The 26,130-nt window shown below is 55.3% G+C and overlaps 7 protein-coding genes across 7 annotated transcripts; 2 read left to right on the top strand and 5 right to left on the bottom strand.

Annotated features, from left to right (window-relative positions):
• Positions 1–656: 656 nt before the first annotated feature.
• Positions 657–3,064, top strand: GMORB2_5549 (WD40 repeat; the record flags this gene model as incomplete). Its single annotated transcript, XM_035467519.1, has 4 exons — positions 657–887; positions 1,084–2,340; positions 2,469–2,939; positions 3,038–3,064. Coding segments are annotated over 4 exons (1,986 nt in total), but the record flags the coding sequence as incomplete, so codon positions are not given.
• A 2,498-nt stretch (positions 3,065–5,562) lies between these two features.
• GMORB2_5550 (DISIN protein) lies at positions 5,563–8,814 on the bottom strand (the record flags this gene model as incomplete). The annotated part of the gene is made up of 2 exons (XM_035467520.1): positions 5,563–7,940; positions 8,808–8,814. The coding sequence occupies 2 exons, from the start codon at positions 8,812–8,814 to the stop codon at positions 5,563–5,565; spliced, it is 2,385 nt and encodes a 794-aa protein (XP_035322486.1).
• Positions 8,815–11,723: 2,909 nt separating this feature from the next.
• Positions 11,724–14,462, bottom strand: GMORB2_5551 (acetyl-CoA synthetase; the record flags this gene model as incomplete). The annotated part of the gene is made up of 5 exons (XM_035467521.1): positions 11,724–11,786; positions 11,846–12,250; positions 12,318–12,578; positions 12,695–13,857; positions 14,402–14,462. The coding sequence occupies 5 exons, from the start codon at positions 14,460–14,462 to the stop codon at positions 11,724–11,726; spliced, it is 1,953 nt and encodes a 650-aa protein (XP_035322487.1).
• Positions 14,463–17,753: 3,291 nt separating this feature from the next.
• GMORB2_5552 (uncharacterized protein) lies at positions 17,754–18,219 on the bottom strand (the record flags this gene model as incomplete). Its single annotated transcript, XM_035467522.1, has 2 exons — positions 17,754–17,955; positions 18,038–18,219. The coding sequence occupies 2 exons, from the start codon at positions 18,217–18,219 to the stop codon at positions 17,754–17,756; spliced, it is 384 nt and encodes a 127-aa protein (XP_035322488.1).
• Positions 18,220–19,130: 911 nt separating this feature from the next.
• Positions 19,131–20,471, bottom strand: GMORB2_5553 (replication factor C subunit 3/5; the record flags this gene model as incomplete). Its single annotated transcript, XM_035467523.1, has 3 exons — positions 19,131–19,479; positions 19,652–20,274; positions 20,385–20,471. The coding sequence occupies 3 exons, from the start codon at positions 20,469–20,471 to the stop codon at positions 19,131–19,133; spliced, it is 1,059 nt and encodes a 352-aa protein (XP_035322489.1).
• A 560-nt stretch (positions 20,472–21,031) lies between these two features.
• On the bottom strand, positions 21,032–21,918 carry GMORB2_5554 (Ribosomal protein L16/L10AE; the record flags this gene model as incomplete). The annotated part of the gene is made up of 2 exons (XM_035467524.1): positions 21,032–21,346; positions 21,451–21,918. The coding sequence occupies 2 exons, from the start codon at positions 21,916–21,918 to the stop codon at positions 21,032–21,034; spliced, it is 783 nt and encodes a 260-aa protein (XP_035322490.1).
• A 520-nt stretch (positions 21,919–22,438) lies between these two features.
• Positions 22,439–25,796, top strand: GMORB2_5555 (replication factor C subunit 1; the record flags this gene model as incomplete). The annotated part of the gene is made up of 4 exons (XM_035467525.1): positions 22,439–22,541; positions 22,597–22,645; positions 22,805–25,408; positions 25,490–25,796. The coding sequence occupies 4 exons, from the start codon at positions 22,439–22,441 to the stop codon at positions 25,794–25,796; spliced, it is 3,063 nt and encodes a 1,020-aa protein (XP_035322491.1).
• Positions 25,797–26,130: the final 334 nt, after the last annotated feature.

A 26,130-nucleotide genomic window follows, 5' to 3' on the forward strand; every position in this document is an offset into this window, starting at 1 on the left:
ATTGGCACTCTCACCGGTGGAGGAGGACAAGGTCGGCACTTGACATCTTCTCTTGCAAATTGCCACGAACAGGTAGGAGTCGTGTTCCCCCCCCCAACGCCATCTTAACCGTCCTCACCAACATTTCTGTCCTTTTTATTTATCCATCTTAAAATCAACCTGCAGCTTCTCTCCCACCCCACAACCAAAAGACACCCCGTTGTGCGCCGTGAGAGCGGCCGCGCCCCTCTCACCACTTGTCTCTATCCATCATCATTCCCACACACCCCCGGTCCTGGACATCTCGGAATAGGGTCAACCTCGACGACACCCTCAAGTGCCGTTGCCAGCACAGCGATGGTCGTCAAGGAATTTCTCGACTCTGATAGAGTCAACTTTCTCGTCTGGAGGTTCGCCATCTCTCTCTCCTTCGCCTTTTCCTCCTGTCCCCCCCTCCTCTCTCATCCGCGCGTGCGCCTCTGTCTTCAATCTCCACTGTTTTTTTTTTCTTTTCTCAGCTGGTTGGCTTCATCATGAGGCCAATCGACTCGAGTGAATTCCGGCCCCTTCCCCCTTCTGTCCTCGAGCGCCCCCGATCGCTGACCATCTCAACCGTAGATATCTACTCGAAGGAAGTAAGTCTAGATTACTGCTACTCACATGAGACCGGGTACAGCTCGCGAAAGCCTTGCGTCGGCCTTCCTCGTGAAGTTCCTACCAGCTCTGACCTTCTTCACCCCGTGTCAGACTACCGCGAAACCGCCGCCAAATTCCAGAAAGAGTGGCATGTAAAGGAGCCGCACCAGGACTTTACCTTTGCACCTTACGTAAAGAGCCATGCTCTCGTCTCCGTTATCAACAGAGGTCTTCTCTACCACGCACTTGAGCGCCAGCGCGTTTCCGACCAGGTTTGTTCAACCCCTGCTGTGAGGGTTCAATGCCCCCCCCCTCCTTCCCCCTTCCCCCAAAAAAACACTGAAAGAGAGGAAGGAGCAAAAACAGGAGAGGGTGCACGGTGACTGACTATTTGCGCGCGCGCGTCAGCAACCCTCCCATGATGCTGAATCACTCCAGTTTGGCATATTTGGGCCTCTAATCTCCCAGCAGCCAGCCAAGGTGGAAGAAGATGGGGCTGCAGCCGCTGCGCAGCCGCGACTACTCCCGCCACCTCCACCAGCAACGCACACTTCCGGGCCGCCGGCACCCCCACCGCTGCCATCGCTCGTGGCATCGGGCGACGAAGGTGAATTTCCGCGAAAGCGTTCGCAGAAGCAGCAGCCAAACGGATCGCCGGGAAAGCGGCCACGACTCAGCAATGGCTACGAGAACGGGACTTCGGAGACAGCCGCGGCCGCTGCTGGGGGCGCCACCACGCCCATGGACCTCGACTCTCACGATCACCAGCACCAGAACCAGGACAACAACCATGCCTACCCTTCCCCGCTGGAGGGCGAAGAAGTCACGACACCAGCCGTGCACACCGAAGGCCCCGAACGGGGAACGCAGCTCGACAAGGTCGACGAGCTGACACCCGACACGACATTTGTGCAGCTGGCCGACTATGCGGCTGCGGCTGCGGCTGCACGCTCACCACGTCCCTCATCCTCGTCGGCAGCCGATGGCAGCAGCAGCAGCAGCACCACCACCATCACCACCACCAATGGCACGGATGCGGCAAACGCCCCAACCCTGCTGCATTGCCAGTGGAACCCCAAGGAGCCGTCGTCATTGGCCGCCTCGGGCACCGGCGCGCTAGCCCGAGTCTGGACCGTCTCGCGTGTTCCCGCGTCCGAGACGGAACCAGCCCACGATCACGTGGCCCCCAGCGCCTTTCCCCTGCTCGACCCCGCCACGCCCGTCAACACGGTTGTGTCGCAGCTGACCTGGGCGTCGGACGGGTCCAACATAGCCCTCGTCGCCGAGCAGGAGGGCCAGTCGCTCATCAGCATCTACTCGGCCGACGGGGCCCTGGTGCAGGCCTTTGACGTGGCCCTCGAGCAGGTCATCAAGCTGTGCTGGAACCCGGCCAACTCGGCCCTCCTGGCCATCTCGCCCTCGTCCGACGACGCCGACCCGCCCGCCACGGTGCTCACCGTCTGCAACGCATTTACTGGAGAGTCGCTGTCATACACGCTTTCCGGGCACGACATGAACACGGGTCCGCCGCTAGACGCTGCCTGGACGGGAGATTCTGAGTTTGTCGTCGCTGGCGGTGACATCCTCGTCAGCCTGTACTGCACGGAATCCGGCATCTTCCTGGGCAAGAGGTTCGAGACGAGACCCGACGACAGCATTCGCAATATCCTGTTTGACCGGCGATCCAAGCTGGCTGCCACGTCGAGCGACAAGGGAACGTTGGATGTAAGTCTCCCCCTCACCCTCCCCCTCTCTGCGGAGCCGACCACCAGCACCTCCGTTTCCTCTTCCCATCTACCTCATCACCACCGCTAGCGATACATGTCACGGCATGGAACTGACGGCGATACCAGCTATGGGACGAGAGCGGGCAGCGCCGATCCATCTCAGCCCACCAAGGCGCCATCACGGCAATGGAATGGCAGCCCCTGCCCAACGATGCCGAGGCAGACAACGAGGAACGCCTGATCGCCACCGGAGGCGAAGACTGCGCCATACTCATCTGGAACGCCCGCATGCCGGAGAGCAAGCCTCGGAGCTTCCTGACCATGGACTCGCCCATTGTCAACCTAGCCTTCACGCCCGACGGGGCATTCATCGCCGGGGCCACGGCCTCGCAGGTCCTCATCTGGAAGGTTGGCAACCCCATCGCCCCGCGGGCGGTGTGGAAGCGTACGGAGCACCCGGGGTGGTTGAGTCCCAAGGTATCCTCGGGAGGTGGCGGTCATGAGGATACGTTGACTTCCGAAGAGGAGGGTTATGCGGAGCATTGTCTTGCCTGGGATGCCTTGGGTCAGAGGTTGGCTTATGGGTCAAATAGCAGGGTGAGTACTCTTCTTCTTCTTCTCTCCTCTCTCCTCTCCGCGTTCTCTTCTCACCCCCCCCCGAGCCCGTTCTCGAACAAGCCACTGACGAATTGCAGCTTGCCGTCATCAACTGGAGCAGATGAGCATATCAAACACCAACACCCCTCCCTCCCCCCCGGCGATTCGACACGTGACATTTGATATTCCATTTGTACATGCACGCATACACATGGCACCTCATTCTCTATTTCGCTTCTTAGAAGGATCTTGTTTGTTAAAAACCTTCCTTTTTCTTTGGATGACGAACCGCACGACAACAATTTTTTTTTTCCACGGAGTTTTTCTACTTCATTTTCGTCTCACTTCTCTTTTTCAAGAATTTTACTATACGGCTTTCTTTACACTGTCCTCTCTCTTTTTTTTGTCCGACACACACATTTCAAACATTGTCTTTTTTTTCCTTTTCTCCCCCCCCACTCATTCCCTCTGCTCTTCTCTTTTTCCTTCATCACTTTTGGGCTGGGGTTCTCACCCATTCTCCTTGCTTTTTGTGTCATATTTCTTATCATTATTATTTCGGGGTTAGGCTATGTCGAATGGGTAGAGCAGGTTTTCTGGAACTTGGTGGGAAACGGGAATGGCATGTTTAGGGGGTCTATTAGAGTACCCTCTACCTTTTTTTTTTTTCTTTTTCTTTTTCCTTTTCTTTTCTTTCCTTTCCTTTTTCTTCTCCTTTGTATGTATGAGTCCGGGGGTTGAGGGGTCTGGTGTCTGTCAATTCTGTATAATAATTTATTGTCTGAAAATAAGTTGAGGGCGATATTTTCTTCCCCCTCCAAAACTTGTTGGAGAAGGTGCATTTGCATGACTGCACACAATCACGCACCTTCCAGTCATGCACCATGTGAATATGTGGGTAAGGAGCTTGAATTAGCCGCCGCAGTTTTGCCGTTGCTGCCTTAGTCACGCCCCACTATTCGCCCTATTCCCCTCTAACCACCCGCTTCGAACGTCAGCCCGAGTCTCACACCATGGATTCACTCTCAATCCAACTTCTCTTTTTTTTTTTTTCACAACCACGAACACTCGGGGTCATTCGAGCAAACAGTATAACGAGGATTTATATATCTGAGACAAGAAGAACAAGCAGGCCTTTCTTTCTTCTTTTTTCCCCCTCTCTCTCTCCCCTTATTCTTATATTTCATCTTTCGTTAGAACCAGATATCTTTTTTCCTTTTTTCCTGTTTTTTCTAAAGAGGTATTATTGATAATGGATACTACCAGAATCATCTCATCAATCTAAGAAAGAGTCTCATCATTCTAATAACAAGAAGAAGAAACGGCCAACACGGGAAGAAGATAAAAGGCAAACATAAGAAAGAAAGAAGAAAGCAAGAAAAAGAAAGAAAAAGATGGCGACTAGGACTCATCAGCCCAAATCAACATATACCTCCCAGGTACCATCCTCTACATTCTCATCCGAGATGAGAGACCGTCAAGCTAGAGGACAAGACCCTTATTCAGAAGAGACAACGACCGGTCAAGGTTCGGGGACAGGATCAGGGACATTGTCGGGTGCAGCGGCGGCCATTGACGATAAGGATGATCAGGGTGATGATGCTGGTTATACCATGCATAGTGTTGAGAGGTTGATGACGGGTAGAGGGTGAGTTTCTTTGGTGTTTTTTTTTTTTTCTCTTTAAAAAATTTCATCATTCTCTCTTTACATTCTCTACTCTTTCATTCTTTATTCTCTATTCTCTCTCTTATTCTTCTATCTCTTCATTCTTGTTTCTTGTTTCATCTTTTTTTCCGTCAACCGTCAACCTCCCCCCCCCCCTCCTTTTCAGAAGAAACATGTACGACTGACACCCAGAGAAAAAAAAAAAAAAGACTACCACGCGAATCATTCGAGGAACGTGAGAAAAAGGACTTTGCCATGGCTGTCCTCGATAATCCAGAGCTGCTACTCATGCACGCCCAGGCACAGGGTGACGTATGGTTTTTTCCTTCACGTTTCTTTTTCTTTTTCTCTTCTCATCCTCTCTTCCACACCTTCCCCCCACTACTCTGCTAACTGGTCAATCGCTCGTTCGCAGTCCGTCGCTGGTCAGAAGTTACGTTTCCTCCGTATGCTCTGTCCCATCGAGCAGGAAAAGGATAGACAAGTTCGCATTCATGGTCGTGGTCAGAGGTGGTGAGACGTTGGGAGTTTTTTTCTTTCCTCCTTATCCTCAAGTCTCTTTTTTTCCCCCTTCATTGTGTGTGAATACTTCATCTTTCTGCACACCAAATTCACGTCACGAATCCTTTTTTTTCTATAAAAAAAGAAACCCTTTTTTTCTTTCAATGGCTTGATGGCAGCATGATTATTCAATGTATACAACTTCTCTCATGCTAACCTCTCTCTCTCTATATATATATAACAATGTTCCCAATGAAACCTCGTAATGTTTTTTTTCTTTTTGCTAAACCGGAAAAGAAAAAAAGAAAGAGAAAAAAAAACGCCCAAAGTATGCTAGGTTGAAACAAGACGGAAAAAAAAAAGCCTCCCGAAAAATGATGAAGCCTAACAGTAATTATATGATCAAAAAAAAAAAAGAAAGACATGTCCAAAACGAGGAATAGTAGAAAGGAGTAACTAAGCATATCTCGTACTTTGGCCGGGCCAGGACTGATCATTAGGAGCAGCGGCGTATCCGTACTGCGGCGGAGCTCCATACTGCGGTGGCGCTCCATACTGCGGCGGCGGCGCTCCGTACTGCGGCGGCTCAGGCACGAAAGACGGCGGCGGCGGACGCGGCGTGTTCCCCGGCACGGCCCCGCCAGACATGTACAGCGGCTCTGCCGAGCCGGGACCCGACATGGCGGCGGCGGCGGCCTTGGCCCTCCGTTTGTTGCGCGACGTCCTCCGGCACCGAGTGTAGATGCAGGACGCCATGGACAGGACCAGCAGGACGGCCAGCACCACTCCGACGGGTATGGCAATCTTCTCGTTCTCGCGGAACCACTGCTCTATGCGGCCCCAGGTCGAGGCCCCCTTGCACTCGCCGTCGTCGCAGTGTCCGTTGCCGCTGCACGGCGTGCCGTCCACCAGGTTCTGGCTGTTGAGCGTGCACTGGTCGGACCCCGAGTCCGGGTTCGAGCACGCCAGCACGCAGAGGTCCGAGGACCCGCACGACGTGATGCTGGTGCTGTTGCCCAGCGAGGCCCGGCACTGCGCGTCGCGCGACGTGCACTTGCCAGAGGCGCAGCGGAGCCCGTCGCCCGAGTCTCCGCACGACGTGCCGTCGTCGCGCTGCTGATCGGCCGGGCAGTCGCCGCTGTCGCCCGAGCACGTCTCCTCCGGGTCGCACTCGCCGCTGCTGGCGCGGCACACCGTCGACGCCGACGCGAACCTGCAGCTGTCGGTGCAGCAGGCCTCGTTGGTCGGGTCGCACTCGGCCTCGCCCTGGTACTTGCACGTCGTCGGGTTGCAGCAGTCGTTTTCGGTGCAGCCGTCGGTGCCGCCGCAGTCGCAGTCCTCGCCCTCCTCGACGATGCCGTTGCCGCACTGCTTGCCCGTGATGGTGCCGACGTTCTGGTTGTCGGTCAGGCACTCGCCGTCGACGTTGGCCGCGAGCCCCGAGCAGATGTTGCCGATGCTGCAGGGGGAGAACTCGTCGATGCCGTCGCCCGTCGACGGGTTCATGATGTACTGGCCGCCGGCGCTGCACGTCGACGAGCTGAGCGGGCAGCACGACTGCGAGTCGGTGCTGACGGGGCAGGCGTCCGTGGTGCAGTCGTGCACGGCGCCGAAGGTGTGGCCCGTCTCGTGCGCGAAGACCTGCCACTCCGACGACGTGCGCACCACCACGTTGGCGGCGGCCACCGTCTCGTTCTCGCCCGAGCTGCCCTGGGCCGACGAGGCGCCCGTGCGGCACAGCTGGCCGCGCCACGCGAGCCCCACGGCCGATCCGGTGTTGCACGTCGTCAGCAGGGTCCAGTACGCGTTGTCGTCCGGGTTGTCCCCCCGCCACCGGGAGAAGAGGTTGAGGCGGTCGTCGATCTCGGTGTCGTCGCTGCAAGCGACGTTCCACGGGGCCGAGTTGGCCGACGACTCGGAGCACGACTGGTCGATCATGGTCAGGTTGCGGATGCCCAGAGAGATCTTAAACGTGTCCTCGTACAGGGCCGAGGCCTGGTTGACGACGCTGATGACGTTCTTGCGCAGGGCCTGGCGGTCGCCGCCGAAGGCGTCCAGGTAGTTGCAGTCGGTGGCGATGCCGACCAGGGCCACCTTGCGCGTCGTCGGGCACCCGGTCGTCGAGCCGATGCTGGGGATCAGGTTGGTGCCGCTGTCGGAGTCGACGCTGTCCATCTGGCGGCCAAGCAGGGAGCGCATGTTCATGGTAGCCAGGGAGGAGGCGGACCGAGCCCTGGGCACGTCGCGGTGCGCGAAGCGGCTGTTGAAGTCGAGCGAGTCGGCGTCGCAGTTGGGCTCGGGGTCGAGGTACCGGCGCCTCAGCTCGGCGGCGCGGTCAAAGGCCGAGGATCCGGGGCGGGCGATGTCCGAATCGCGGTAGACGGCCATGGTGTTGTCGAGGTCGGCGTCGGCCAGGCTGGGGTCCTCTTCGTGCCTCTCGCGCTGGTAGTGGGCGGCGGTGCGGACGTGGTGGGCGTCGCCGTAGATCTTGAAGGCGCCCTCGAAGACGGGCTCGAGGCCGTCGCGGTGGACGGTGATCCTGGCCCAGCCGGCGTCGGCCCAGCCTCCGTGGCCGGGGTGGCGGACCGAGGCACGGCCCTTGAAGACGCGGTGGGCGCTTCGCTGGACGTTGCCGTCCACCTCCTTGACGCGGCCGTCGGCGTCCAGGGTGGTGACGGAGAATTCGTGGTGGAGGATGTCGTGGTTGGGTTCGAGCGTGAGGCGGATGGGGGTCTGGCCGTCGTCGATGGAGAAGGTCAGGTCGAAATGCGAGTGTGCGGTGACACGATGTGCGGGGGCCTTGATGACGGCATCCTGTATGGTCGAGACGTATTCTAGGGGATTTCGTCGAGTCGAGTGGGCTGTTGTCGGGTACGAGTTGCGAGTGTCAGTTTCAGTGGCTCGGAACGGAATGGTCTCTCTGTGTACCATGCTCGTCATCTGAGTGGTATCACGAACCTATTGAAGACTGTACCAATAATGCTGCGCCGGCAAGAGCCGTGGCAACTGTGCGCAACGATACCATTTCCGAGGCCGTCCTAGAAGAAGAAAAAAAAGATGGGAAAGAGGAGGGGGAGAGAGATAGAGAGAGAGAGAGAAGAGAGAGGAGAGAGAGAGAGAGAAGAGAGAGAGGAGGGAGAGGGAGGGAGAGGGAGGGAGAGGGAGGGAGAAGAGAGAGAGAGAGAGTTGATTAAGCCTTGGCCGAAGCCATACAGGCCTGATTTTTCTTCTTTTTTTTTTTCCCGGTCGTCGGTCGAGGAGCGAAAGAGGATGATGAATCTGACTGTATCAGAGAGCGGGCTCCAGAGCCGAGGGAGCAGAAGGTGTGTAGAAGGGGTGTAGCGAGGGAGGATATATTATGAGTGGGTATAGCCTCGGTGAATGATTCTGGTGTAGAGATGGAGGAGGAGGAGACGAGGACGGGAGGATGAGCGAGTGTGTAAGAGAGTTGAGAGAGTAAGAGAGAGTGAGAGAGTGAGAGAGTGAGAGAGCAGAGAAGGGTGGGGGAGAGAGAGAGGATGGAATTGAAGTGGGTGAGAGGTGAGACAGGCGCCGGGAACGTAATACCAAGGGACCTCTCTGTCCCTCTGTCGGTCCATCCGTCCGTATCAGCTACCCCGTATCCGGCCAAGTCAGAGACCCGATATCCTGTACCCTGTACTTGTCTCTCTTCTGCCTCTCTCTCTCTCACACACACACACCAAGCATCTATGGAGAGTCCAGGTCCCATTGGAGAAAGTTGACAGGCCAGTTGGGTGGGTGGGTGGGTGGGTGGGGGGGGGGGGGGGGGGGGGGGGGGGTTGGTTGTCGGATACATATGTGTACGGAGGAGTGTGTGTACCTGTTGTCTTGATAGGCCACGGGCATTATAATAATAGTCTGTACATATGATATAGTGTTCAAAACCGAATAAGCATATCTCTGCGGCAGTCCTACCACAGTCCTACCACGAGTACGAGTCCAAGAGGTAATGAGAGCATTCGTCGTCTCTGCGAGTACTCCGTAGACAGGGTACGTCGTATATCCCGGTCGTCGCTAGACTCGACAGGACAAGAGGACCAATCCACCCAGGGTCACGCTCCAGGTCACGCTCCAGGTCAACTGAGCGTCTCTCTCGAGACTGGGGAGAGAGGCCTGGACGGGGAGGGAGGGGGGGGGGGGGGGTCATTGCTGGTATTAACTTGTTGGGTATGCTGGTTACAAGGGGGCTGTGCCCTCCTCCCCCCCTGTAGGCTTAGCCCCCAGCGTTGTCCGCAGTCGAGAGTCACCCCCGCCTAAGACCACCTAAGATGTACAGATCATGCTGCGAAACGTAATCTGTACTCTGTATTGATTGCGCGGGCTTATGTAATCTGCACGGGGTATCATTGTCATGTAATGGCAGCCAACTATGCAATAATAACCGAACCTGCTGCAGCGCAACAGTCACTTGACTTTCTGCTGACTCCAGACAATCGGCCCAGCACCTCTGCGCTTACATGTAAACCGTAATCTGCAGTCTGCACTCGTATCGGTACGGAGTCGGAGAGAGTACGGATTACAGATTGCAGTGTACTGATCCGTATGCTTTGCAGCCCATCATGCAATGTTGTGTAGTGTATTGCAGAATTACAGATTATACATGTATATATACTATATACAGATCATATATACACAACACATATATACGGAGTATACGGATTACATGTACGGATTTACACCTACATGCAACCTGTACAGTGATCCACAGGTACCTCCCTACCTACCAACCTCGCTAGCCAGTGCTAGCGCTGTTCCCCGCGCCGTAGAGCAAGTTGCATGCGGGCGGCCTCACCTCACTGCGAATTGCTATCGCCGAGCTGTACGTATCGTTACGAAAAAAGAAAAAAAAGAAAAAAAAGAAAGAGAGAAAAAAAATCTTTCTTACACCGCTGGGTCATATGGTTGACGACTGATCGTGCATGACTGACGGAAACCCGGGAACCACCATGCAAGTGGAATAGAACGGATGGAACCCACGACCTCCTCCCTCCCTCTCCCTCTCCCCCCCTCTCTCTCTTCTCGGCACCACACCTCTGAGGCAGACAGAGTCTCAAGGCCACATGTTTTTGTGGATGACAATGCCTACCCTTAATCCCTTAATATATACGTTGATGCCATGTGTTTTATCTCTCTCTGTCTCTCTCTCTCTCTCTTCTTATTCGTCTACTCTATTCAATCACCTTGTCATTATTCTTCTTCTATATATCAACTCCTCCTCTATAACGTATGTAGAGGGGAGAGAGAATAGAGCTTCAAACTTCAACTTTTCAGCGATACAGACATCCACTGTAATACTCCCCCCCCCCCCCCCCCCCCCCCCCCCCCCCCCCCCCCCCCCCCCCCACCCACAAGGTATCAATACTTGATACCTTACAAGTACGAGTGAGTAATACAATAATAGCACTGCCACTGTCTGTACTCATCTCTCTCTCTCACTCTCACTCTCTCACTCTTACTCTCTCTCTCTTACTCTCAACACTGATGACGACGCTTTTCCTTGGCTCCCGAGTCTGACGAGTCACGGACTCAACATCATCCGAGGAAGGGCTGAAGCGGTTTAAAAAAAAAAAAAAAGTGTCATATCCTTCTCCCCCCCCMCAACCCCCCCCCCCCCTCCCCCTGCAAACCATGACTGAATCGACGTGATGCAACAACCAACAACCCCAGCTACAGCAGAGCTACATCAGAAATAGAGAGAGGGGGGGAGGGAGAGAGAGTGTGCATGTGTATGAGAGAGAAAAGAAGCTTAAATATCTACTCGCTTCAATTCTTGAAACATCAGAGATCCCGGACTGAGCCCCCCCTTGGCCACGTCTCCCCTCCCTGCATATCGGATGTACAGGCCTCCTTCTCCAGACTTCTCTCTCACCTCTCAACCCACCCCAACCCCCAAACTGTAATACGAAGTGCCGAGTATTACCTGTCTTGGATTCTTCTCAAAACTCCGTTCAAAAGCGGAGTTTGTGCATGCAATATAATACGAGTTGAAAAAAAAAAAAAGGTGGAAAAAAAAAGGCACTAAAAAAAAATTAACCCTCCATACGTGTACGAGTACTGAAGCGTGTACAGCTCCGAGCTGACCTCGCTACGCTCGTACTTCCCCTCTTCAACCTGTTGGTGTTTCGGTGGCGTGGTATCGCTTCTCTGCTCTATTTGCCTCCGGCGGCCCTACCGGGGGTTGACCTCGCTGCGCTCGCAGTTCCTTCTCTCTCTATTTTTTTTTTGAATCTCGACATCGTAGTGGCGTGGTGCTGCTCTTCTCGACATCGTCTACGGATTGGTTATAGTAGCATCCTACATATTTGCCTCCGACGAAACCCTGCCGGGGCCTGGCCTCGCTTCCTCCTACTTCCTTCTGGGCATCAAGACCAGACTACGTGTATTCTCGAAAAAAAGGTAGGTAGGGATTTATTAGTTTGCACAGAACTATATGTTTATATATATACACAATATATATATAAAGACGGGATCTTCTTCTCACGTTTTTATTTATTTATATATTCGTTTGTTCATATTGCTTGATTATTATCCAGATCAACCTATTTAACAAACCAAGAAGAGACAAGAAGAGAAATAAAAAACTCCCATGATAACGCTTAGGCCTTCTTCTCGGCATGTACAGTTGCGATGATCTTGGATACAATCGACGGGTCGGAGAGCTGCACAAGTCAGTACATCTCGAGAGATAGGGGAGATTAGGGGGGGGGGGGGGACGTACCGTAGTGATGTCACCGAGTTGATCCTCCTCGCCGGCAAGGATCTTCCTGAGGATGCGACGCATGATCTTGCCGCTGCGCGTCTTGGGCAGGTCGGGGACGACGTGGACGGCCTTGGGAGCGGCGAACGGACCGATGCTCTTGCGGACCTGCATGATGAACTCCTTGCGCAGCGCGTCCGAGACCTCGTTACCGTCCTTGAGGGCCACGAAGGCGTTGACGGCCTGACCCGTCAGCTCGTCGGCCACGCCGACCACGGCCGCCTCGGCGATGGCGTTGTGCTCGATCAGGGCCGCCTCGATCTCGGCCGTCGACAGGCGGTGGCCGCTCACGTTGACCACGTCGTCGACGCGGCCGCGGATCCAGTAGAATCCCTCGTGGTCGCGACCCGCACCATCTCCGGTGAACTGTCATCGTTTGCTGCTGTCAGTACAGATGTAGAAGAGGGGAGGGGGGAGGGCCGCCGAGACTTACGTAGTATCCCTTGTACACGTTCAGATACGTATCCATGTACCGCTTGTGAGCTCCATACACGGTACGAGCCATGCTAGGCCACGGCTGCTTGAACGCCAACACACCCTCGACGTCGTTGCCGTGAAGCTCCTCTCCCGAGACGGGGTCGACGATGGCGGGCTCGATGCCGAAGAAGGGAAGGGAAGCACTGCCCGGCTTGGTGGGGGTGACTCCGGCGAGGGGGCAGATGACGTTGGAGCCGGTCTCGGTTTGCCAGTAGGTCTGTTTCCCCCCCCCCCTCAGGTCAGCATACGGGGTACTTTTTATGGCGAGTACCCAACAGAGAGAGAGAGAGAGAGAGAGAGAGAGAGATTGAAAAAAAAAAAAAGAAAACGTACATCGACAACGTGTGCCTCCTCCTTGCCAACAATCTCAAAGTACCACTTCCAGATCTCGGCGGCGATGGGCTCACCCACGGAACCGAGGACACGGAGATGCTTCATCTGGTGCTTGACGTGGTGGTCACCGGCGCGTTTGAGGAGACGGAGGGCGGTGGGGGCGACGTAGAACTGGGTGACCTTGTGCTTCTCGACAATGTCCCAGTAGCGCGAGAAGTCGGGGTAGGCCGGGGTGCCCTCGAAGACGACGGTGGTGACGCCGAGCAGGAGGGGCGCGTAGACGACGTAGGTGTGGCCGGTGATCCAGCCGACGTCGCCTCCGCAGAAGAAGCGGTCGCCGTCGTGGATGTCGAAGACGTACTTGCCCGTCATGGCGGCGCCCAGCAGGTAGCCGGCCGTGGTGTGCAGGACGCCCTTGGGCTTGCCGGTGGAGCCCGAGGTGTAGAGCAGGAAGAGGGGGTCCTCGGAGCTGACGGGGACCGGGGGGAAGTAGGCGGGCCACTTGTCGACCTCGTCGTGCCACCAGATGTCGCGGCCCTCGGTCCAGGGTATCTCTGCGCCGGTGCGCCTGTAGACGAGGCAGTGGGTGACGTCGGGGCACTGCTTGAGGGCGTCGTCGACGATCTTCTTGGTGCCGATGAGCTTGCCGCCGCGCTTGCCCTCGTCGGTGGTGATGACGACGCGGGAGCGGGCGTCGATGACGCGGTCGCGCAGGGAGTCGGCCGAGAAGCCGGCGAAGACGACCGAGTGGACGGCGCCGATGCGGATGCAGGCCAGGATGGCGACGATGGCCTCGGGTATCATGGGCATGTAGATGGCGACGGTGTCACCCTTGCCGACGCCCATCTGGCGCAGGGTCCAGGCCGTCTTGGAGACATCGCGCAGCAGCTCGCCGTACGTCACGTTGCGGCCGTCGGCGGGCTCGTCGGCCTCGTAGATGATGGCGACGCGCGACGGGTCCTTGATGGCGTGGCGGTCGACGCAGTTGTAGGATCCGTTGAGCTGGCCCTCGAGGAACCAGGCCGTGTCTCCGCTCTCGAGGGTGCCGTAGCGCGTCGTCGAGAAGTCGCGGTCCCACGAGAGAACGTCGCGCGCCTGCCGCGCCCAAAACTTTTCCGGCTCCGTTATCGACTCCTTGTACAGCTTCTGGTATTCGTCGAGGCCTGTTGTCGGGTGCAAGGTTGCCCCATTGGTCAGTCATGGAGCTCTCTCTCAATGCCTCTCCCCACTCCCCAAAAAAACTCATCGCCGTCTTCGGAGGGGCCAAGCTTTGGGGAGGGGGGCGAGGGGCAGAGGGTGGTAAGAAAAAATTTATTTAGTATTACTCACTGGAAAGATGGGGCTTGCTAGGGTGCTCTGTTGAGAGAGAGAGAGAGGGGGGAGGGAAGAGAGGAGTCAGTAAGTAGAAAGAAGAAGAGAATCGCACGGATTCGTTACGACGTAGGGAGATTCAGTAGGAGGAAAAAAGGGTAGTAATTGGCATACTGGCAAGCATCTTCTCCGGAGGGTCTAGAAAAGAAGTACAGGTTAGTCAACAGAGCTTCAACGAAAGAAAAAGGGACTCGTGGGGGGGGAGCTAGAGTTGGGAAGAGCTCCCTCTTCGCAGACCACTGCACAGGTCACTGCACAGCAGACGGAGAAGCGTGAGAGGGAGAGAGAGGGGGGGGGGAGGAGAAAAACAGAGGCAGAGATGGAGAGAAGACTGACGGAATGTGTCGACGCCATGAGCCTCGGTGACGACCTTGGCCAGAGACTTGATGGCTTCCATGATAGGACGTTGCGTAGCAAAGTTGGCAGTTATGACCGTTGGTAAGAGAAGAGGTTGAAGAAGGTGGGATGACGGTAAGATTAATACGGGACACAGGAGCAGTAATCTGTTGGTCCTTTGGAGGGGACAGCAGGGACGATAGGGACGATAAAGGATCCGTAGAGGGGTCCTCCGGTTTGAGCGCGTCTTGTTGAGAGTTGCGGGGTATCGCCGCTGATTCTACTATGGGTACGTGCGATTTGGTGGGTAAGTTGGTGGGGGGGGGGGTTGGTTAAGTATAGGGTGAGAAGGGTGAGGGTGATGACGATGCAGAACAGCAACCAGGTGTAAGAGGAATAAGATAGAGAAGAGAGGGATCGAGGGCGGACGGGGAGAGGGGGGAGGGGGAGGCTATTTGATGAAGATGAAGAATTAATAGAATAAAGGGAAAGGGAAAAAAAAAGAAGGAGAAAAGAAGGAGAAGAAAAGGAAGGACCCGAGTCTCAGGGAAGAGGACCGAACATGGTCTTTATGGATTGCGTCAAGTGGGACAGTGACTTTTCTTCTCACCACTACTACCTCTCACCCCCCTCTCCCCCCCCCCCCCCAAAAAAAAGGAGCTGGTATGTACATACACAAACATGTACGTAGTATGGACTCTTGCCTACGTCGGGTACTCATGTGTACGGATCTTATCATACATGTACAGCTGCCTCTGCTTAGCTATTGCTGTCCAGACAGTGGGTGATACATCTTTTTTTCTCCTTCTTAGGGTGGGGAAAGACGCGTTAGGGGACGAGTTATTACGGAGTTTCCTGGCTATCAAGAAAAAGAAGACCCATGATTGCGGCCCATGATTGCCGGGGCGCAACGAGTAACCACGGGAAGAAGAGAAGAGACACCGGGGGTGGGGGGAACACGCAAAGAGGGGGGGGGAGAGGGGAGAGAGAGATAGGCCGAGAACCGGCACAGAGTCGAACATGATGCTCAGAAGGGAGAGCCAGAGTCAGCCCCCCCCTCCCCCTTCCCGGGCCGGAGGAGCAATGACGATATATTATCTATTACTACCGGTACTGCCGCTCACCACCACCAACCACCGCTACTGTTATTACGATGTGCCACCTGTAACTACCTGTACGGTTTTAGTACATGTACATGTATACGGATATGCAGTCTATCGCTAGGGTACACCATAGAAGGCTCAGCGAGCAATCCCCAGAATCCAACCAGCCTCTCACATTACACAGAGTAAGCCGGGGTAAGCTGTATGTATGTATGTGTGTGTGTGTGTGTGTGTGTGGCAAGTGTGCCTCGAGAAAGGGGGGGGGGGGGGGGGGAGAGGGGTTCGCCCTTGGCACATCGTTCTTCTTCGAGAATATATGTGTGTACATCTTTTACCAGCAAACCCATCACCCTGAATTCTCCTGTGCTGATGTCTCCCAACCCGCCGTACCGCAATACCCCCCATCCTTTCCCCCGAACGCTATTGGACCCGATCATACCTCTACCAAGACCCTAGCCGTCCTCCCTGTTTTCCCGTCGACCGAGCGAATTGCCGTCCGTCCCCGTGCACCCACCGGTTCATCCGCTCCCGTCGGTCGTGTGGAAGTCACTCTTTTCTTTCTTTCTTTTTCTCTCTCTTCTTCCTCCCAGCACTTTTTACTCTATTACCATCGTGTACTTACTGCTACGGGTAGTATCCTTCATTCTTCATTCCTGGCTCGACAGTTTGCTCGTGCTTCGTACAGCATCTCCCCCTCCCCCCCTTTTTCGGGAAGGAGTGTTTTGACAGTGACGGCTATCTTCCGAGCCGTTCAATCGGCCGCATCCCGAGATCAATGACGGGGCCATACTCGGTTCCGGCAAGCCGACAGGGCGAGAGAGAATTGTGAGAACAGTAATAGTATATGACGATGTATTGGGGGACTACCTGTCCCCTCAATCCCATACCATTCGAAATTATCAAGAGAAATGTTGCCTCCCCCGATATGTTCATTATAACAAGGAGTATGATGTACCTCCAGAGTAAGCGATATTAAATCTCGTCCTCCGTCAACTTCATGCTGAAACAAAACAAAAGAAACATGAAAAGTGATGCAACCAGCCCCAATGCCCCTCTCTCTTCTTCCCCGCATCCGCATCCGTCTTGGTAATACATTCAACGGCAATTGGCCATTGCAAATTAGGGGGGGGGGGGAAAAGGGAAGGAAAAAAAAAAACACCTTGGGGTTGTCCCACAGACTCTGTCTGACCTTGCCCAATCTGGTAATACCGCACCTTCACCCCGCTTTCCATGGATCCGGTTCACCCAAGTAAAAGATTGTCTTCATCAATGCCAGCAATAACAGGTAAGAATTAAATCCCTCCCTCAGAGAGAGTACTCTTCCTTTCCCTCCGTTCTATTATCAGAATAACTCTAATACCTTCTTCTTCCAGAGATGCATATGAACATGAACCAATCAATGCGGGTTGGCGCCACGGGCTCGTGTATCTATCTGCCCCAAACCTGCGACCTCTACGTTTCGTGCCTCCCATTTCCGAGACGATGCCTCGCCCTGCTTTATAGTCCTACGTCTACATATAGCAGCTATATCACTCAACGGATGACTGCTATGGAACACACATCGTCCGCGCCATTCTCCATACCGACGCTCCCATGACGTCGCGACGTTGCGAGTCTGCCGGCGCGCCCCCCACCCCTACCCTCCAGGAGATTAAGAAGTCGACGAGAAGCCCTGCTGTCTTCGGAACCCTCTGCCCGACGGACCGTTTTCAATACACGGCGGATTGTCGTGAAGCATGGGTCCCTCGTCTCTGAGAATGAGGGACACGCTCTATCGCTACTAGAGGCTAAGGCTAGCAGCGTGCCCGCACCCCTGCTATACGCCATGTACCGCGAGGACGGGAGCCCTCCTTCATCGTTATGGAGCCCATGTCCGGGCAGCAGCTGAGCGAAGGTATGGGACTCCCTATCGGAAAATAACAAAGGGGCTCATCGTCAGCCAGTTGGGGCAGGCGTGCGGCAGCTTCCGAGACGTACCCTCGCCTAGAAGATTCGCCTCGGTATGAGCACACGCGCTGCTTTACGTACCCTTGCTAGGGCGACGACTGGGGAGAGGGAGATTGAAGCCATCCTAGACCGGCGTGTTTGATGAGACGGCTATTATGAGAATGCTTGGCCATCACCTGGATCAGTCATAGGTTTTTTTTTCATATGCACATATATCTGCACGCGTCGTCTCTGGCGGTGATGTGCGTGCTTTTCCTGCCCATCCGTCAATCTTTCCTCCGAGAACTCTGGACGCAGCCCCGTCAGCTGTAGACTCCACCACCAGTATCTGGCGAGGGAGAGGCGCACGAGACCACCCTGGATAGGTATGTGCTGGTGAGTGGAACGGTGCACATGATGCCACACACGGCCCTGACCAGAAGCAGGTTTCCGCCGTCAGCAAGGGCCGCGGACTCCCCCACGCGTGGCCCGAGGCTGGGACGGCAGTCGGCTATGACGGTGTGGCTGGACGGTCTGAGTGTGGCCGCACGGCGTGTTCTTGTGCAATGTTCCCTTTGTTGTTCAGCTCTACCTGTCATTCAGATACCTCTTCTTCCTGCGCGCCCCGATGCCTCGGACGTGGTCTTGCTGGTGTCGACCTCGAACGTCTGCATGGTCGGACTCGACGCGAGTAATGATATAGGCGTAGACGATAATCCCGTTAGCGGCACTAAGACTCCGGTTCTGGTAATCCATGCTCGTCGCTGTTAGCCCCAAGACTACGCACATGATTAGAGAACGGTCTCGATATCGGTACGTATACGGAGCATTGCCGTTGCTGGTGGGTCAAGACGGTGAGAGGTAGAGAAGGGGCGGGCGGGGGTTTGATCTCCGCCATTTTTGGAGGCAGATGCCGCCCATGAAAGAGGCGGACATCAGACAGCTTTGTCAGGGCTTGACGGGACCCCGTATTCTCCACCAGCTAGTGGGGGTCGTATGTGGGAGCTCGTGTGGTCCCGTCAAGTTCTGGCAGAGAAAGAAAGGTACCGTGTCTTTCATCATTGCCAGTATCGCCATTTGCTTGACGTTCGGCGTTGATCTACATCTCCTCTCCTCTCTCTCTCTCCCTCTCTCCCTCTCCCTCTCTCTCTCTTTGGCCCCGACACTTGACCCACGTGTCAAAAAATGCAAGGTAATACGTAGCACCGTCGTACTCGACCAGATGGATGGGCATGCAGATCCAGTCAGATGATGGTCAAACTCCGGCCCATCCAGGGGCTGTGCCCACCTGTCCGCCTCGGAAGTATTACCTTTGTGGAATATCGTTTTTTTTCTGGGATGGCGTACAAGCTTGTCCATCCCCCGCATGCCAAGATATCACGCCAAGCAGCTGGATCAGATGCTTTGACGGATGGATAGAGCCCGAGGGAAGCAATGTACGAGTACATGGTAGTATTCAGGGTTGACAAGGCTAATTGTACCTACACATGCCGAGTCCTTCCTTTAATGGTAACACTTTTTTGTTCTTTTATTTTTATTTATTTTTATTTTTTGTTTGTTTGTTTCCTGTTACATTTCTGAAGAGTCCATTGAATGTTCTATCACACGCCAAAAAATGCCAAAATAGATGGATTAAAAAAAAGAAAGACACCAGGCAGAATGATATGAGCTTGCCTTGTTTGAAGCAGTTGTGACCATCCCTACATATCCATACTCATAAGGTACATCTCGTAGATCCTCATAAACTTGGCCACAAAAGCCTCGAGGTGGAAAATCACCTTGGTCCCCGTCTTGATGCGATGTTCGTAAAAGGCAGACCACTGAATCACCTCGCCCTTGAGGGGGTCGTCAATCATGTGGAGCAGCTTAAACGTGAGCGTCTTGAGGATCGTCGTCGGGGGGATGCAGTGCGTCAGCAGGTCGTACAGCTTGGCTCGGACCTGGAGGATGCGGGCCGGTGTGTGCTCCTCGATAATCTCCTTGGCGACGTGACCGATGAGGGCTTCCCAGTCTGCTGGGGGGATGGGAGTGTCGTCGGATATTTTTTCGCTTGACACATCAGTCAGCTTGGGTTCGTTCCCAGAAGGAGAGTTATGATAGGGAGAAAAAAAAAGGGGGGGATGGGATGGGATGGGATGGGATGGCAGGACGTCACATATATAAAGCAACAAAGAAAGAGGGCAAAACATAGGGGGAAAAAAAAAACTAGGAAACAACATACTTCTGTGCATGAACAGCCTCATACATGAGCAGAGCCCTCCTCAGATTCCTCCCGCTGTCCCTGGCTATCCTGCGATTCAAGCCCTCGGAGATGTCCCACCCTTGCTTCCTGGCCGACTGGGCCAGGACGCTGCAGATGTCGTCGTGCGTCGGGGCCGCGACCCTGACGAGCAGGGTGCGCGAGCGGATGGGAGCGATGATGTTGGCCGTCGAGTTGGCCAGCAGGATGAGCCGCAGGTTGGGCGAGTACTTCTCCATGGTGCGGCGGAGGGCGGCCTGAGCATCGCGCGTCAGGTGGTCGGCCTCGTTGATCACCACCACCTTGAAGCGCTGCCGGGCCGACTGGTCCACCTGCTGCGTCTGGGCCACCTCCTTGAGCAGGTCCTGCACCACCACCCGGTCGTAGTTGCCCACGTCCGACGGCGTGATCTCCAGGTGGTAGATGGACGCGACGATGTTGAACTCGAGCTTGCGGTTGCTCGACGTCTGGAAGACGCGAGCGTCAATCTTGATCTTCTCCACGCCCGGCCCGTAGAGCTCCTTGAGCGTCGCCACGATGCGCGTCTTCTTCCCCGCTCCCGACGGCCCGTACACTAGGAGGTGGGGGAAGTCGCCGCTCTGGGCCTGCGCATTTTTTTCGGGGTTCGTCAGTCAGTTGACAGGAAATCTTGAGGACAGAGAAACGTGCTGCTGGCATGTCTTCTGTCCGCCGACAGAGTGAAGCCTTCACGTACCAGTGACCGGAGTCGATCCGATAGCTCAGGGTGGTATGTCAACGAGTCCAGCGATCGAGGTCTGTGCTTGTCGACAATCAGCGCCATTTCGTCTGTATGTGTGCGTGCTGTAGAAGAGAGGTTGTGTGGTGCTCGATGGGCGGTGGCGACGGTGACGGAGCTGGTCGATACCGAAGCGTTGACTTGTCGTCTGCAGAGTCTTGCGTTGATGGCTCTTCCCAAGTTTTGCGGAAGACGCGTCTGTCGCGTAAAGTGGTGGCAGCTGGATCCTCCCCATTGGCGCACGGACCACTCACCACCCACCACTCATTGCACTCAAGCGACCGCACCATCGGGCTGCGACACTGTCGTGTAGTGTCCAGAAATTGACGTGCCTTGACATGTACCTCAACAAGAAATCAGAACTTTACGGGGACAGAAAGGGTATCCATCGCTTGAAGACCGTGTGTTTCACGGATTCTCCTATTCCTGCTTTATCTGTAAGGCGGGGGAGAGCAGCAAAGACCTAGCAAGTTCACGTCCCAGAGGCTGGTTCTCCGTCGCCTGACGGTAATATATAGTGGTATTCGCAGTTATTACACAGGCACAAGACCTGATAGTGTACATGGCCGGACCATGTGGTCTATACGTTCTGAGCCTGCCCTCCTTCACTTGGACTTGGAAGCCTCGGCCTCGCTTGCGGGCTCCGTGACCGACGTGGTCTCCGGCGACGTCTCAACCAGCTCGGCGGGCGCAGCCTGCCTTCTCGGCCTCTTGAGCTCCTCGAGTGTCACTCCGTTGAGTTTGGTGATTCCGACGACGGGGGCGTCTCCCTTCTTGGCAAACTCCCACTGACCGGGGAGCTTGTTCCCGGCTAGCCGGAAGGCATCTCTCACGATAGCCTCGTGGACCTTGCCGCGAATCTCGAACAGGATCTGGCTCACGGCCATTCTCGTAGCCCAATGGTCAAACGAACCCTTTCCCTTACCCATACGCATCTTATCAAACAAGACCCATWRKTTTTTTTTTTTTTTTTTTTTTTTTTWAAAAAAAAARRARRWKKTTTTTTTGCTGACTGAGGAAATACATGAAAAAAAAAAGAGAAGGAGAAGGAGAAGCATACCTCGTTTCCGCTGACGTAGACACCAATGTCACAGTTTTTACGCTTGTAGAGACGATACTTCTCTCCACGAAGACGGTTCTTGATCGTGTCCTCGGCCATCTTGAGCGACTTGGCGCTGATCCTCCTGTGATGGTCGACCATGCGCAGACCGTAGTCGCCCTGCTGCACCGTCGTGCCTTTTGTCGAGCCTCCGGTGGCCACACGAGGCCGGCCCTTGGCCATCTTCTTCCGGCGGTTGATCGAGGGCTCGAGCCATGTGCCCATTACAGGGCTCGTCGTCGAGAAAGCGCGTGCAACGTCCAGGCTCCGGGTCTGTTGCTGCACAGGGGCTCGCAGCTGTCGCAGTGCCGCCGACGACGATGAGCTTCCGCCCAGCGTCAGTCCCCGGAGGGCGCTGGCCAGCACTGAAACGCTCGAGGCCGCCGTCTTCATCCTTGTATGCGTGCGTCCGGTCGGGCGGGTTGGGTTGGTGGGAGGTTGTTCGTCGTCGTCGGGAGCTTCTGACCTACCCGTAGAGGAAAATCCGCTTTGCTCCAATGTCCTCCCAGTGGAGCCAATTTAGCCGCCTAAATGGTCAGGCAGGAAAGGTAGATACACCTGTACACAGCAATGGCAGTAATGCCGAGTACATGGAGAGTACAGAAGCAGGTACGTACCCTCCTCGTACAGTCCGTACTGGCTCCTGCTGCCTCTTAACGGTTACGCCAATGGGTCACGCCTTCCGCGTCAACTTCGTGTTCCCCAGGCTCTTAGCACACACGCCTGTAATACCGTGGACGTCACTTTTCCTCGACTACCAACCCTTGGCTGCCTAGCTATCTCCCAGAAAACATTGCACCAGGGGCTCTCTTCCCGATGTCCTGAAAAGGGCCATTATATCCCCTTTTCTATTCGGCCTTGGCTTCTTCCCATCTTTTTTTTTTTTTTTTGAAAAGCTGTGCCGTTATATATCATGCCTGACATTCGATCTTTCTTCACGTCCAAGGGTGGTGGTGTCCCCGCCCCGGCGAAGCCTGCCGCGAAGCCCGCCGACGATGCGAAGAACAAGCGTTCAAGTATGACTAGTTATCCTGTCTCTGACACCGTAAGTGCCTGCTAACATCTCGACAGAAAACCGCAAGGTTATTGAGGACAGCGACGATGACGACGAGCCAATCCAGTACGCCGAACAACCTTCTAGGCTTGCGCGTCGAGAAAGAGCTAATCGTCTATCTTTAGGGAGAAGAAGCCTGTAGCAAAGTCGGCGCCGAAAAGGAAAGCTGCGTAAGTATGATTTTCTGGGACCGATGCGATTTACATCTGACAAACAATTGCTCAGGGATACCGAACTCAAGGGAGTAGCCATAACGGCTGACGACTACTTTGCATCTTCCAAAGACAGCAAATCCGCCAAGGCTGGACCGGCAAAGAAGAGCGACCCCAAGGCCAGTGTAAAGACCGAAGTCCCGGTGCGGGCGAGTCCCCGCGGGAAACGGGCTGTCGCCCCGGCCCAGGACGACACACCCGCCAAGAAGCGCCCCGCGGGGAACTACAAGAAGCACGAAGCCGACGATGATGATGCCTACATGGAAGATGCAGACGAGGACGACGATGACATATTTGCTGCTGATATCAAGGGCCGGGGAAGGCGCAAGAATGACGACTACGAGGATGATGAGTCGGAAGAGGAAGTCCTCCCCGAGCCCAAACGTCTCGCGGCGCGCGGTCGCTCCGCTAAGGTCGCGGAAGGCGATGCGAAGCTTTCGCGATCTGCATCAACAGCCAAGAAGCGCAAGACACCGGAACCAGACTCGGAATCAGACGAGCCGGCCCCGAAGAAGAAGGCGCCCGCCAGCAAATCCCGTGCCCCGAGGGCCCAGAAGCCCGCCGAAGACGAAGACTCGGCCTACCAGAACATCCTCAACAGCGTGACCACCGTCCGGCCTCCGACACCCCCTCCTAAGGACCCTAATGTCAAATTCGACTGGCGAAAGGCGACTGGTGGAGGCAATGCAGCGGCAGCACCGCAGAACCCCATAGCCGACATGCCCGAGGGTGCTGAGGAGTGCCTTACCGGCCTGACATTTGTCTTCACCGGCCTCCTGCAGACAGTTGGGCGCGACGAGGCGCAGGCCCTAGTCAAGCGGTACGGCGGCAAGGTTACCGGCCAGCCGAGCAGTAAGACCAGCTTTGTTGTCCTCGGTGAGGATGCTGGGCCCAGCAAGCTTTCCAAGATCAAGTCGCTGGGCATCAAAACTATCGATGAGAACGGCCTCTTTGACCTCGTCCGCAAACTTCCGGCGTTTGGCGGTTCGGGCAAGGGTGCTCAGAAGGCTCAGGAGAAGAAGAAGGCTGAGGAAGAGAGGATCCTGAAGGAGGCTGCCGAGATGGAGGCGCAGGAGAAGGCAAAGAAGCTGGAGGAGGCCAAGAAGGCCAAGGCAGCCGCTGCTGCTCGCGGGGACTCATACAAACCTGCCCCGCCCCCTGCTGCTCCGACTGCTCAGCTGCTGACATCAAAATATGCTCCCACTCAACTCAGCCACATCTGTGGAAACAAGGCACAGGTGGAAAAGATCCAGAGCTGGCTCAGGAACTGGTCGAAGTCGAAAAAATACAACTTCCAGCGACGAGGTGCCGACGGTCTAGGCGGCGAACGTGCTGTAATCCTCTCAGGTCCGCCGGGAATCGGAAAGACGACCGCTGCTCACTTGGCTGCAAAGCTCGAGGGGTTCGATGTACTCGAAAGCAACGCAAGCGATACGAGGAGCAAGAAGTTGGTCGAGGCTGGCGTCAGTGATGTCATGAACAATACCTCGTTGCTCGGTTTCTTTGCCGGCGATGGCAAGAACGTGGACAATGGCAAGAAGAACATGGTTCTCATCATGGACGAGGTTGACGGTATGTCGGCCGGCGATCGAGGTGGTGTTGGTGCCCTGGCCAAGTTCTGCAAGAAGACAGAGGTCCCCCTAATCCTCATCTGCAACGAACGCAAGCTACCCAAGATGAAGCCCTTTGACCACGTTGCCTTTGACATCCGGTTCAACCGCCCAACGGTGGACCAGGTCAGGTCGCGCATCATGACGATTTGTGTACGCGAGGGCCTGAAGCTGCCGGTGCCAGTCATCGATGCCCTGATCGAGGGCAGCAACAAGGACATCCGTCAAATCATCAACATGATCGCCACTGCCAAGCTTGACCAAAAGAGTATGGACTTCGACCAGACAAAAACCATGACCAAGGCGTGGGAGAAGCACGTTATTCTCAAGCCCTGGGACATCTGCCAGAAGATGCTAGGGGGCGGTCTTTTTGCCCCGTCGAGCAGCTCGACGCTCAACGACAAGATTGAGCTGTACTTTAACGACCATGAGTTCAGCTTCCTCATGATTCAGGAGAACTACCTGCGGACAAAGCCGATGCTCCTCAACGGCAAGGGATACACTCCCCGGGAGCAGAAGCTCAAGGCCCTGGAGCTGTTTGACAGCGCCGCCGAGAGCATCAGTGACGGCGACCTGGTGGACCGCATGATCCACGGGCCGCAGCAGCACTGGTCGCTCATGCCGACGCACGCCGTCTTCAGCACAGTCCGGCCGGCGAGCTTCATCTCCGGCCAGCTGATGGGTTCCAGCTTCACCTCGTGGCTGGGTAACTTTAGCAAGACGGGCAAGCTCGGCCGCTACACGCGCGAGATCCACTCGCACATGCGTCTCAGGTCCTCTGGCGACCACAACGAGATCCGACAGGAGTACATGCCCGTGCTGTGGGACCAGATGATCAACCGGCTGCAGAACGAGAGTACAGACGCCGTCAAAGATGTCATTGAGCTCATGGACAGCTACTACCTTACGCGCGAAGACTTTGATGCCATCCAGGAGCTTGGTGTCGGCTACATGAATGAGGACCTGGTGTCGATCGACTCCAAGGCCAAGGCTGCCTTTACGAGAACGTGAGCTCCCCCCCTTTCCCTCCCTTTCCTTCCCACTTTAGGCAAAGCATGACGCTGACCATTCATTCCCCCAACCCCCAGGTACAATGCCATGAGCCACCCAGTGCCATTCATGAAGGGAACCGACAACGTCATGGCACCAAAGAAGCAGGCCAAGGAGGTTCCCGATCTGGAAGAGGCCATTGAGGAGGAGGAGGACGGCGAAGCCGTCGAGGCGCCCGAGGCTGACGATGACAGTGGCGAGATCGACCTCAAGAAGGACAAGTACATCAAGCAGCCCAAGAAGAAGCCGGCCAAGAAGCCGGCAAAGGCTGCCGAGGGCGACAGCGACGATGACGGTGGTGCGAAGAAGCCCAAGGCTAAGCCAAAGGCCAAGGCCAAGAAATAAGAGGCTACCGTTGCTGCCGTATATAGAGGGAACGAGATGACGGAGTGTGAGGCATTTGTCCATGTCTGTCATGATATTTTTAGGTATAATCAATATCCCTTGGGAGGATGATTCAAATGCATTCATCCAAGTCAAGAAGTTGCACATACACACACAACCTGTGAGATGAGCCTAGGGAGGAGAGTATTATATTGAAGTTCCATGGTGTATATCCATGTAGACGAAGCTCACTGGGAACAGCCTTGTCTGCCCCGTGGTCCCGTGGACAGCTATCAAAGTATACAGCAACATGCCATCCATCGAACTCATGTGCATCTCCAGCAAGGCGACATCT

Source organism: Geosmithia morbida, assembly GCF_012550715.1.
Source record: "Geosmithia morbida isolate 1262 chromosome Unknown scaffold_4, whole genome shotgun sequence".
In the NCBI taxonomy this organism is placed as follows: Eukaryota; Fungi; Ascomycota; class Sordariomycetes; order Hypocreales; family Bionectriaceae; genus Geosmithia; species Geosmithia morbida.